We start from the raw sequence: 13,479 nt of genomic DNA on the forward strand, positions 1-13,479 counted from the left end.
GTTAGGCCCAGCGCCTGAGCTTCCTCTGACCCCAGAACACCAAGGGTCCGAACCCGAGTCAGTCTGGACTTGCCCCCGGCCGCTGGGCACCAGGGCTGCTCCTGAAGGAGGGACACCTGCGGAGGCCAAGGGACGAGGGGGAGGGGAGGGGCTGCGGGTCAGAACCTTCCGTCGCGGGCCCGGATCCTCCAAGCCCTCTGGCCCTTCCCGCCAGTAGTCACTGCACCCCGTGTGGTGCAGATGGTCTTAGGGACCCACAGACTCCCGGCGCCCCCCTCCCCCTCCCTGGCCGCCAAAGTTACTGTGAGTTTCGGGAGAAAAGACCAGGATGTCCTCAGCTGTCAAAGCCTCATCAACCCCGCCCCACGCTCTGATGAGTCTGCGGTCACCGAGCTGCCCGCCGCGTGCCGGGAACACGGTGACTTCAAGGCCCGCGCCCCCGGCGAGGCGCCCCCGGCGAGGCGCCCGCCCACTGCCTGCAGCGCTGGAGGCTCCGTCTGCGGAGGACCGGCCACTAAACAAGTTCTTATTTCAGGAGCCGGGACCGTGCCGGCCGAACGGAGCCCCCCCAAAGGCAGCGGCTGGCCTTGGAGTGGCTCGTGGGGGCATCTCCGCCCTGGGCGAGGAGCGTCGTACGTAAGTGCCCTTACTAGTTAATTACCGTCACGGCGGGCGCCGTGACATCTGGGATTTCAGACGCGCGAGCACAGACAGCCACCCCCGAGAGGAGTCGCGTCCGCCGCTGTGCGTACGACTCATCAATTGCCCACGATGTGGGGCTCCGGCGTCCGCCAGGGCCTGGGGCTGAGTGCCAGCGGCTCTAATTGCGGATGGAGAGTTTGGTCAAGTACCTGCTTCTGAGGCCAGCGCAGCGACGTCGGGACACGACGCCTCTGAGGGTCATTAAATCTATCAGCAGTCCTCCTCTCATTCCCCACCCCATACGCGTCTTTAGCAAGGAAGACGGAAGCGTGCCCACCAGACCCAGAGGAAAGAGCAACTTCTTTTGCTATATAGACTCAGCCACTGAGAATCGTCTGGAGGAGGAAGCACCCGTTTCCGAAGCACCCAACGTTTTCTCAGCCACGACCGCTTTTCCTTGGGAGACACCGAATCACGATTTCAAAGGCAACCAAACAGTGTCAGGCGAGCCTGGCGTGGCGCGTCAGCACCTCTGCCGACGCGACGGGAGGACTAACCCGGCCCAGACGCCAGGGCCGCCGCTACCACAGCCCCCCGCCTGGTGCCGACTGGCCTCTGCCCCCGGCCCGAGCCTCAGGCCGCCCGGGCCACACTGCCCGCAGCTACTCACCGAGCCGACGCCGGTCCGAAGAACTCTCAGTCCAGACATTTTTTCCAGTTGGTCCTTGTTGTCAACTGTTAGGGGAAATTAAGAAGTAAGCGGTCAGCTTGGAGAGGCAAGCGTTCTCCAGACACCCTGAGCGTCCCCCTCTGCAGACACTTCCATAGTCACCGCCAGATCGCCGTTTTAACGGGTGCTGTGGACAAGCCTGGGGCGGAAACCGGGGCAGGGGGCTCCCCACCGAGGGGCCGGCAGATGTAGGACCAGGACGTGAGTCCCTCCAGCTTTGCCCACAGAACGTCCATAGGAAATTCACAGTATCCTTGTGGAGACTGGTTGAGAAATGGTGGGCAGACCTGCTTTGCAAACTGTAGAGCTTTACTTTGGAACGATATGATGGTTACAAGTGTATAATCATTGGGAACTGGGTTCCATTCACACGCATTCCGCGTTCACAAGATAGACTCGCTAGCAGGCGAGACTGAACGGCGCCTTCGTTCCGTGAGTCCTGGGAGCTGCTGTACCCCTTTTACTCCTGCCCCAGGAGAATATCCTATAATAATTTGCCTCCACCACAATCAACCGTCATCCTAGTTTGCTCCTGACTTAGAGCGAGGAAGACTGTCCGAGAATAAATTACCCTCTGTGTCAGACCAAGCGGATTGAGCCCTGGTAGCAGTTAGCAGCCGGAGAGGAAGCCCAGTTAATCCCGACGCCAGCACGGCAACCCGCGGTCCCCACCTCTTGGAGAGGAGTGTGTCACAAAGCAATTGACCTTGGCTTACGATTCTGCAGAAGTATTCTTTCGGATAAAGCCCCTGTCGTTTTGGAAATGAAACCCAGAAAAAAATAGATTTTATTGCAGACCCTAAGAAGGAAGAGTGCATTGCAACTGTGATTAATGCAGAACGAGATAGCAGGAAAATAGCAATTACCTTCACCTCTTATTGTAAAACACCTACGTTAGTCTTGGGTAATGAAATTATATCTTTCAGAGGGATACAACCCGGATCCTGCTATGGCCTGCCTCCCCTGCCTCTGGGGCTCTCTCACCGTCTGGTAGAAAGTTTTCCTTTGAACAAACCAACGTCATTTCTTACATTTAGGTAATTATGCAAGCACTGGGGCGGGGGTGGGGGGGGCAGACGCCAACCTGGGGTTAGATAGAGCACCAGCACCTTAAGAGCCCCTAAGCTGGGGGGTGCCGAGGGGCAGGGAGGGCCAGTGGCCCAAAGGTAAACCTTGAATGGAGGAGAATATTCTTAAGAGATAGAGTAAAAAGCAATTGATTTTCACGTTCCCCTGTGAACAAAGGAGGCATTTTGCTGAATGACAGGCTCCTTGGGGATAATAGTGAGCCTTTAATAGGCGGAGGGACACAAAGCACAAAGTAAAGATGGAAGTTAAAGCGCTCCGCCATTGCTGCGAGAAGCGACAGGCATTCCAGGCTCAGGAAGGAACAAACCAGCCGGGCAGTAAGACGCAGATGACCCAGTCCAGGGGTCAGCGAAGCTGCTGGGAAGGCCAGGTGGAGACACCTGAGGCTCGGCCGCCATGGGTCCCCAACCGGGCGGGCAGTGTGACGGCTGCGGGGACGGGCCTGAGGGACAAGGGACAGGTCCTGACTGTGTCCGCACAAGCCCGCGGAGCCCCGAGGTGACTGTGGGCCTCGCTCGCTGCCCGAAGACCCATGCCCGCTCCCGACGCTGCGCCGAAGGTCTGTGCCTGGGCCCTGTCCCCGTCCCACACGTGGCGGGAGAGTCAGTCTCGGCACAGCTGCCCTGTGCCCCCCAAGCACCACTGCCACAGGCCAGTCCAGGGTCCGGTGGGCTCCTCGCCCCAGGCCCTGGCAGCCGCTTCCCCGCCAGACACACCCCCAACCTCTCCCCTCTGTGAACACGGCTCCGGGCTCCAGTGGGGTGCGGAGGGGGAGGGGAGCCGCAGCGCCCGGCAGTGGTGACATGTACAGGCGACTGGCTGGGTATCGAGGCCTCTTGTCTTTAACGTAATTAGCTGCAAGTGTGTGAAACGTAATTTTTCCTAACGGCTGTTTAATAACCGGCTCAAAATTCCTGAAAAAGTAAAGACGAGCTCCAGTAACCGGTCCAGCCGGCTCCAGCCCCATCCGTACAGTACTTTGTTTCTACCCAAAGTCTAGGTCTTAACATGTCACGTTTCCTCGATTCTAAAATGCGTGTTTCCCCGCATCTGAACACGTCTGCAGTCGGGCTGCTCCAGCCACCGTCGTGGGAACGGGGCCCACTACTGACCGACCTCAGCTCATGGCCTCAGAGGCTGTGGAGGAAAGACACGCGTCCTCGTTTCTACCAGAAAATTTCCCACGGGCACCTCCGACAAAGCAGACACTTCTAGAAGGGGCATCATCTGCTTGGAAGGTCACCCCGGAGCCTACCTGAGCAACGTTCCTGATGGCGGCACCATCCTCGGAAAACCATGGGCGTCGCCTTGGAAAGTGATGTCATTTCACCCTCATGGTGACCCGTCCCCAAGTGCGCCACTGCGGACCCTCCGGGCTGACCGCCTCTCAGGGTCCACGTCCTGCCTGAGGGTCCAGCCAGGGAGCCCAGGGACCCAGACTCGTGCTGACAAGGGGTTGCGTCCATTAAGGGTTTGTCACTGAGAACTGACACAGCACTCCATGGAATTGTCCCTGAGAAATGAAAACCCTGGGATGGATGGGACAGACGTGCTGGAGGTGCGTCCTGAGGGCAGTCAGAGCGTCCGGGATCCACTGGAAAGTGGCCGGGACGTGACCTCGTCCCTCCAGCATCAGCACGAGGGATCGCTGTCTTCCCGGTCATTCCATTAACCGCTACGGGAGTCCCAGGAGCGTCACCTGTTCCGCAGGTGTGACAGATCAGGTGGGCAGGCGGCCCATCACTGTCACCTGGGTCAGGACGCCACGTCTGTCCCCGCTCTGCTCCATCCGATCCTATTATGTTCCTCACGTGACGCAGGGTGTTAACCACCCCTCCCCAAAGTGGACCTCCTCCAAATAACTGCACGCGTGGGCCCTCACACACGGGCACACACACACAACAAGGGCAGACCCAGGAGCGGCACCCTGCGGGGGGGACTGGTCACCACTGTTCATCTTTACATTAACCCACAGGTTCTGTTCTATAGAGGCTGTTGTTCAGCAAGTGGTGAATCTGCCCCCAAAACCCCACTTTGTCCAAGTTTCCTTGTATTTTCCAAGGACAGCATGAGCCTCTGCATCTCGCTGAGGCTGTCCCCACCAGGGGCTGTTTACACGAGGAGCCTCTGCCGTGATGCCCATGGCACCTCCTAACAACGCGAGCCGGAACCGTGAAGCATGCCACCTTTGCATCCACCTCTAGTCCACCTCCATCCTCGTCCAGAGAGCGACAGTGCCCCGAGGGCCTGCCTGGAGCTGGGGTCCTCCGAGAACCCACCCAGGGCCCCCATCTTCCTGCCCTCAGCCGAGAAACGCCCGCAGACACGGCCGATGCGGTTTCCAGTCACACCTGCAAGTCCCCTTGGGGGCTGGCACACGCGCGTCCGCGGGACTTCAACCCACTGCTCGTGGTTTCGTGCTCTTTTGCGAACTTCTCAGTCTTGGGCATCACGTCCTTTCAACAAAGCCTGTCTCGCTCTTTCTTTAAGTTTTTCGTTCTCTGACATTTCTCATTGGTGGGGATGGTCGCCAGAGACACTGTAATGGTGCCTTTTCTCCAGCATGTGTGAAAGGTGCACAGGTTATCTTAAGCGCAGCCCTTGGGGTTTTTTGTTTGTTTATCTATACTTAGTTATTTTGGCTCAAACTGACCTAAAAGAGCAACAAGCCCAGCAGTCTCGAGCACATTTTGTAACTCTCAGGCCATTCCGGAATCTTCCCCAGCATCATTCTCACACATTCACCATTGTGTATATTTCCTCTGAGACTTCCCTGCACAGCTGCATGGACTTCCTCTCACCCATCCCTTCTGCTCAGTGGGACTGGACCTCATACGTTCGTACGTGGTCTCCCTCACCCGGATGTACGCCGTGCCCTTCATCAGGCATTCAGACTTGGTTCACGGGCACCAGCCCCCAGGCTCCCCTCCCGGCCAGCAACCACTCCTCTCTGGAAACACGTTCAACTGCAGCATCACCCTCCACCGGGGCGTGAAACTCACTGCCACTTTTTCAGGCTTTGCTGAGGCCTCTGAGAGGAAAAGAAAAGCTCTGCTGTGGCTACATGTTCTGTCGAATGTGGGCTCCAAGTTATTTCATGGCCAAACGCAGACCCGGAGCTGGTGGGCGTGAGCCACCAGCAGGCCAGGACCCAGAGACCCCAGGAGGAGCTGCTTTAATAAAGGCGAGAACAATGCTAAGGCCCATTCTTATCTTCGCGGGAGACAAAAAGGGTTTCCAAACACAAAGAGAAGCCCTTTAAAATGAAATCCACTAGATGAAGGATATGCAAATTAGCCGGAGGAGCAGAACCCTACAATGTTCTCAAGATTCTGCAATAGCCTATTTAATTAGTATTTTAATTTATCAGAGTAATTCTTTGCACTTGACAATTTATGCAGCATTCCATATAATTTAAACACGTAGCTACAGTGGAATAATTTTGCCTCTTTCTTTATCCTCGTGATTTTAACCTGAAAGGGTGTGCAGAAGTCTCTTCTGTGATCTAAATTGCTACAGGGACAACTTAACGGCCGTGGCCCGTTAGAAAGCCCGAGGGCGGGGAGCGGGGGTGCAGGAGGTGGGCAGACACCAGGGGGCTGGGGTCCTTGGGGAAAGGGTGGAGCCGGCTTCTGGCACAGCCAAAAGCACTGCTCCTGGGGTTACCGATCTGCATCCCCTGCGTATTTCCACCCCGAGACACATGCATCCGCTCTGCACCTGGTCCCACCCAGAGGCGTCTGCAGAAGTGGACAGTCTAGACCGTTCGGGGGCCAGCCACTGACTGGACCCACTGTCCCCCACGCCCTGGGATCAGCCTTATTGAAATCGCACGGCCTCTGGTCACCAGCCCGGGAAGTGACTCGACCCTCCCGTACAGACTCCCACTGCTCGGAACCTGTCGGGCTGAACTCAGTCCTGGGAAGGGGAGCAGGCTTGAGAGAAGGCTGACCCCGACGCTCCAGCTGCCTGGCCCCCTCATCGGCGCTCTGGGCAATCTTGCCCGCACCTCCCTTTTTTTCTCTCAGGGCCAAGGGGGTGTTTCAGAGCAGGCGGCCACACGAGCAGCGGTCCTCCCAGGACCAGAGGTGAGCTGCCCGACACCTGCCCGAGGACAGGTGGAAGGCACCGGGCCGAGCCCCCGCTTCGGGCTTGGCCGCACTGAGGCACATACCCCAGGGGCCCTGGCAGCTTGTGCCCTGCAGACCCGCAGGGTGAGTGGACGGGGCCCCAGCAGGAGCCGAGCGGAGGCGCTGACCCCGTCATCGACAGGGCCACCCTGGCTGAGCTCACGCCCTCGTGTCCTCTGGGCAACACGCTGCTGCCACCTAACGCCGCGAGGGTTTTGAGCTGAGGAGGGGCCGGGGAGGGTCTGAACGGCAGGGCAGGAAGGAGTGCAGGGCGAGGGGCCGGGGGAGAGGAGACACGAATTAATTAACTTGTCAAACCTGCCTCTCGGCCGAAAAGCAAAGGGTTCGTGCCCGGAGAGGCCCCGTTTCCCAGGGGGCTGCATGCCCAACTCTCGAGTTTCCCTGCATCTCGGTTTGCGGTTCTGCAAGTTTCCACAGACCGTCCCAGTACCTGCAGCAGCGGGAAAGCATGTTGCTCCTGGAATGACACCTGTTGGTTCCCCGTCTCCGGTATGTCAGTCTGGACGGGACGCCACGAACTGTGCTCCTGGCTCATCGCGTTGGCCACCAGATGCACGTTGAAGCTAAACTGCACGTACTTTATTTTTATAAAAATAACTACAATTCGACTACATGTTCAAAAAATAGAATAAAAAACTCAGCTTTATTTAAATACTTTAGATTCAAAGCTTTGCTGTTTATTAATTATATTTTGTTTTCATAACGACAATAGTTCATTTAGAATTTTTTTAAAAATGCCTTTTTGAAGGCATATAAATTTAATTTGCAACTTCATATGTATTTCATATTTCTGATGGAAATACTTGCACATTTTATATACCGTGTGCAGCTGGATCATTTCTGTCTAGATGCACAGATTTTATGAAAATGTCCTTTAAACAATATTATCAGTGATTCTGTGAAACAAAGGGAAGAAAATACATTTATAAATCACTGCGCTATCATTTAGGGATTGTGTATACTTTAACTCATTACCCGCCCAAATTCTGCTAACTCACTGAGACAATACCCAAACATGCAAGATAATAATTCAATCCAGCTGTCTTTTATATTTGGCTGCAAAACCCATAGAGCAAACCCCATAGCTTTCTGCATATTTAAACATTTTTTCACTACGAATATATATTTTTCAAGTATAAAGGTAGAATGTCAACAGCTCGTTAGCCTGACGCAGACTTTTCACTGTTAGAAACCCAGTGCAGGGCCTTGGTTCGTGCTTGGCCTGGGTCCCCAGCACTGGGGCAGCTGATTCCCAGCAGGCAGCCCGGTGGCCCCGTGACAACGCGAGCTGGTCACATCATCCTCTCCTGGGGGCACCCCTCACTCACGGTCAGGTCTCAGGCTCCTGTCACAGGTGCAAGGTCTTCACGCCCAGGTGGCGCTGCCCTGCGGGCACCCCGGACCACCGCTGCGGTGCCCCATCCAGCCTGAGCATTCCCGGGGTGGGGAGGGGCGCTCCGGCCGCAGGGCCTTTGCACTTGCTGTTTGCTCCCGGGGCCCCTGGGTCCACATGACTCGCCTCCTCCACGCCTTGGTTTAAAGTCACCTTACTTCCACCCAGTATCAAACCGCCCCTCACCGGTGTGGTCCTCCGCTCCCCGGCCGGCTTTGCTTTTTTCCCCAGAGCCATTATCCCCAGACAACAGAATGTGCGCGAACGTGCCTCAACAGACAGGACATTCCCTGGAGGCAGGGTGGGCCCAGGCTTAGGACAGCGTCAGCACACAGGAGGCGCTCCGGGGAACCGGGACGCGATGCGTACAGCGAACAAGCGAACTTAGGCCCTACTGGTGTTTTCTGCCCTGTTACTCTTACCAGGACCATGAATCACCAGGTTATCACCGTCACACATATGTGTGTGTGTTGGGGGGAGCTTTTCCACACCCACAGTTCCAGTGTTTGAATAAAGCGTCGACCCAAAGAAGTCCGAGGATGCCTACTGGACGGAGCATGCTCACGACGGAGGGTCTCCCCTCCCCACCCCCCCCCGCCCCCCACCCGCTGTGAGCTCTGGCTCAAGCTTGCACGCAGTGCAGACGCCCTCAGGCTCCTCGGCTCAGGCTTCCCGCTTCCCACGCGGCACCCACTGCCCGAGTGTGACGCGGACCACGCGGGACTGGCTGTCCAGACCCGGCTGAGCGGCCGCAGGGGGGCGCTTGGTGGCTCTTGTGATCGCAGCCCCGCCCGTGACAGCGCGGCCCGGGAGGTGTCCTCTGTCCATCACTTTATGTTGAGTCACCTACAGTAGCGTGCTGCCACGATATTTGGGGATTTGATTTTGCTAACTGTCAGAGAGAATTAAAATAATCCCGGAGCATAACTGCTTCCCTGACGCGAATATACCAGAACCAGAGACAGCACTTAAGGCTTCGTTCCCAGGGAGGGAAGGAGGAGGGTGGGGGAGTGTTGCAGACGGAAGTTACAGCAGCTTCCTCTGCACCTTCAGTCTGGTCTCCAAAGGGGGCGGAGCTGGCCGTCCCCAAAGAGCCTGCATCATTGTGTCCCTGTGCCCGCGGTGAGGCCTGGCACCAGGGACGGGCCTCCAGGCGCCTCCCCATCAGGGGCCGCAGCGCCCTCTGGCTTCCTAAAAGGGTTTCTGCTTTGAGGAGACGCCACCTGACACATTTACACGATGCAAAAGGGCTCGTTTCCACATCACCCAAGGCTCCCGTGCTGAGAGAGAAAAGAGCAACATGGTCGATAAAGAGATAAAATAAACGCGTATTGGTTTACGTCCGTACGAAATACACCACATGTTTACATGTGTGTCACAGGTTCCTGGAAAGCATCTCCCTTGCCGACTCGTGGGGACGGGACGTTCTCTTGACTGTTAGAAATATTGTTTTGTTAATGTGTAATTCAAAAATATCAATATTTTATATCGGTATTTAATTAAAGATTAGACATTTTATAAAATATATATTGGTTATAAAGAATAATAAGACAGCAGACGCCCAGTTACTAACCCACCCTCTGCAAAAGAAATGCGGCGTTTCCGTCGCACCTGGTACTCGCAGCACCCATCATGGCCCTACTTGGTCCTCCCCATCAGACGCAGTGACTCCTCTGAATTCTGGGGTGACGGCTTCCCTTTCTGCAGACTTTCTCTCACACATGGGCACAATGTTTGCTTTTGCTGGGTCTGAATTTAATGAGATGAAACGTCATCGAACAGGTCCTCCTCCAACTTGCACCTTGCGCTGACCCTGGCGTTTCTGAGGCCCGACTGGGTCCTGCGTTGCCTGTGGTTTGTGTGTTTTCACTGCTCTCCGGCTGCATCAATACATTCAGCACATCCGGACTGACTTTTCCGGCCAGTTGTCCAATCAAGGGGCCACGGGCCTGTTTCTTCTTCACCTGCCTCTCAAACGGTGTGGCCGTGAGCATCCCTGCCCAACTCCAGGCAGGTGGAGAGAATGCTCTCTAGTAGAATCGCTAGGACATAGAGTCCCAAGGTGATTTCACCAATTTACACGCCTGCCATCAGCTCACAAGCGTTCCCCCTGCTCCAGACCCTCAGCAGTTTGTAGATGAACATTTTGGCCCATTTGGTAGCCGTTACATTGTATCTCCTGGTGCTTTCAATGTGTGTGTCTTCCATTTCTGATCAGGTTGAGCCCCTTGTGTGTCTGTTCACCATTCGTGCTTCCTCTTAGATGAAATTTTTGTGGTGCTTTTTGCCCATTTTTCTGTTGGGCTGTTTGTCTTTTTCTTATTGCTTTGTAGGGGGTCTTGAGACGTTCTGCACGCGAATACTTGGTCAGTTACATGTGTTACTACCTTATCTCAGTTTGTCATTTGGCTTATTTCACATTTCCTAATTTTAATACAGTCTAGTTTATCATTTTCTTTAAGGTTTGCACTTCAGGTATCTTGTTTAAAAAATTCTCCTCTACCCCAAGATCATGAAGATATCATTGTATATTTTCTTTAAGATTTGCCCTTCACAGGTGAGTCCTACCTCTGGGAGCTGATTTTGTGGATGAGGAGAGGTCGTTTTCTAAGCAGACACCTAGTTTTTGCCACACAATTTAAAGAGAAGGCCCTTCTTCCCTCCAGTCTGCAATGCCAGCTCCAACAGCAACCAATTCCACAGGAGGGCCCACTTCCGGGCCTCCTGGGCTCGGGGTCCCCCAGTCTCTGTGCGCCCAGACCCACCCCGTCTCACACGCCCCAGTACCTGGTACCTGCTGCATCACAGCATGGCAGCCTCTCACCCCGCTGCTTTCCTGCAGGGGTGCCCTACCGGTTCTGGCTCTTTGCATTTTCTAATACACTTCAGAATCAGTCTGTCAAGTTTCCACATAAATATAAAAAATAAAACACACACAAAAAAATAAATCTTCTGAGATTTTTGTTAAAATTGTATTGAATCTGGAGGTTTGGGAGACTTAACATCATTATTCTCAACCTGTGAGCAGGTAAATCTTCCCAGGTGTTAAGGCCTTCTTTCACATCTTTCAATAAAGTTTTATAATTTTCTCCATAAAGGTCTTGCACAGAAAAATATTTATTCCTGGTACCTCTTTTTCATTCTATGGTAAACAATTATCATTTTAAAAACTATATTTTCTAAATTTTTGAAGTATAGAAATCCCATTGAGTTCTGCACATGATTTCATACACAGCAACCCTCAGCTATCTGACTAATTTATCTGGATTTTCCTTTGTGTTTCTGAGTAAACAACAAGATTGCCTGTAAAAAGTAATGGGTTTCTTTCCTCCTCTCTAACCCCACCTTCTCTTTTTCCTGCTTTACCGCAAGTTGACGGGACCCTCCCGTAGAACACTTCATAAACGTAGTGGATGCACGCATCTTTGTCGATTTCCGGTGCTAAAGGGGATATTTTCAATGTTTCACTATCAAGTATGATATTTCTGTAGGATTTTAAAATCAAGTTAACAAACTCATCCTCCTTTACTAAGCATTTTTTATGAATGAATGCTAACTTTTAGCAAATGTTTTTATCGACATCTACTCAGATAACCACGATTTTTCTTCTTTAATCTATGCATGTGGTAGATTACATCCATTATTTTTCTAATATTGGACCTTACATTGTTCATGATGTATTTTTAAAATAAATTGCTAGATTTAATTCCTTGTATTTGGTTTAGTTTGTGTATCTGTGTTTTTGAAGGAAATCCATCTCTAATTTATCTTCCTTGCACTGTCATTGTCGAGTTTGGTATCAGGGTTATCCTAACTCATGAGTTGAGGAGACAGGGGTGTTTTGTGTAAGACTGGGTTTATTTGAATGTGTAGAAGGAACGTGTACTTATAAAATATGTGGGCCTGGCGTTTTCTTCATGGGAAGACATTTACCTATAAATTCAATTTCTTCTTTGGTTATAGGACTATTAAAGTTTTCTATTTCTTCATTATGGTTATGTTATCTAAATTTTCAAATAAACTATCACAACATTGTTCACCCTCTTGCTATCCTTTCATGCACTAAAGCATCTTTATTTACATTCCACTTTTAATTCCCAATATAGTTTTTGCTTTCTTTCTCTTTTATCTTGACCATTTATGATAGAGATTTTTCAATTTTATCAGTTTTTTCCAAGAAGAAATATTTTGCTTTGCTTATCCTCTCTGTTTTATATTTGTTCTCTATTTCAGTCAGCTCTCCTTTTATCTTTTTTATTTCCTTCCTTCCACTTTGCTTGGGTTTATGCCATTGTTCTTTTTCTAACTCTTAAATTAAAAACTTAATTAATTTAAGTCTTGTTTCTTTTCTAATATGAACAGTTGAAGCAATAAATTTCTCTCAAGTTTCTGCTTTTAAAGCAAACTCCCAAGTATTAAAATATACCTCAGTATTTCTATTATTCATTATTATTGATTATATGTTTTAAATTTCCATTTTGATATATATTCTCTCCCTCTCTCTATATATATACATATATATATGTATCTTTTTGTGTTCTTTTACCTATGTCTCAAAAAGAACATATACCTATATATATTTTTTTCCAGTCTGTAAATCTCTGTTTTTTACTGGAACTTTTGTTCGCTTACATTTATTGTGATTTCTGACATATTTGAATTTATTTCTAGCATCCTCTGTTGTCTTTATGTTTGAAAGTAATATTCTCTATTTCTATTTTTCAGTGGTTTCCCAGAGACTATATTACCCACAGGCAGCGAACGCTCATGTTAGTAAAGATCTATGCTCTCTTCCTAAACATTACAAAGACCCTAAGTGATCTCAGTTTAAATACTACTGCTTTCACGATCACTATTTCAATCCTCCCTTGTTTTGGCCTCACAAAACATTTTTATTTCAAACAGTATACTTTGTTTAGCTGCATTCCCACATTTACTGTTTCCTTTGCTCATTAGTCCTTCTGCACTCAAGGTCTTCCTTATGGGGTTATTTTCTTTTGCTTGTAGTAAATCTTTTAGAATTAACTTAAATGAGAACCTCTTGGTGACAAACTCTTTTTGTTTTTTTTTTATAAAGTATCATCATTCAACCTTATTTTCTGTTAAGCCCTCATTTTTGAAAGATGCTATCTCTTGGTACAATTCCAGGTGGACAACAATTTCCCTTCAGTAATCGGAAGACACTACTCTCCTGTCATCTGTTTCATTTTGGCTGCTGAGAAATCAGCCATGAATAAAATTCTCATTCCTTCCTGCATCACTTGTCTTTCTCCTTGGCTGCCGTTCAGATCCTCTCTTTGTCTTGGGTGTCTTGCAGTGTCACTGTTATGAACCTACGTGTGGAATTGTTTTCACTCTAATAGGCTTCTTGAATCTGAGGACTGGTGTCTTCCATCAGTGACAGGCTTTTTCAGCCATTATCTCTTCAAACATTGCAGCTTGACCACTTTCTGCTTTCTTCTGGAACTCCTAGT

General features: G+C 51.1%; 1 protein-coding gene across 2 annotated transcripts in view; it reads right to left on the reverse strand.

Moving 5' to 3' along the window:
* The window catches only part of PTPRN2 (protein tyrosine phosphatase receptor type N2), a 689,751-nt gene that overhangs the window by 253,287 nt on the left and 422,985 nt on the right, over positions 1-13,479 (reverse strand). For both annotated transcript variants that reach the window (XM_060021206.1, XM_060021207.1), the window contains exon 12: positions 1,313-1,377. In XM_060021206.1, coding sequence (XP_059877189.1) covers positions 1,313-1,377 — 65 coding nt within the window. The remainder of the gene's footprint in view (positions 1-1,312; positions 1,378-13,479) is intronic.

Source organism: Delphinus delphis, chromosome 9, assembly GCF_949987515.2.
Source record: "Delphinus delphis chromosome 9, mDelDel1.2, whole genome shotgun sequence".
In the NCBI taxonomy this organism is placed as follows: domain Eukaryota; kingdom Metazoa; phylum Chordata; class Mammalia; order Artiodactyla; family Delphinidae; genus Delphinus; species Delphinus delphis.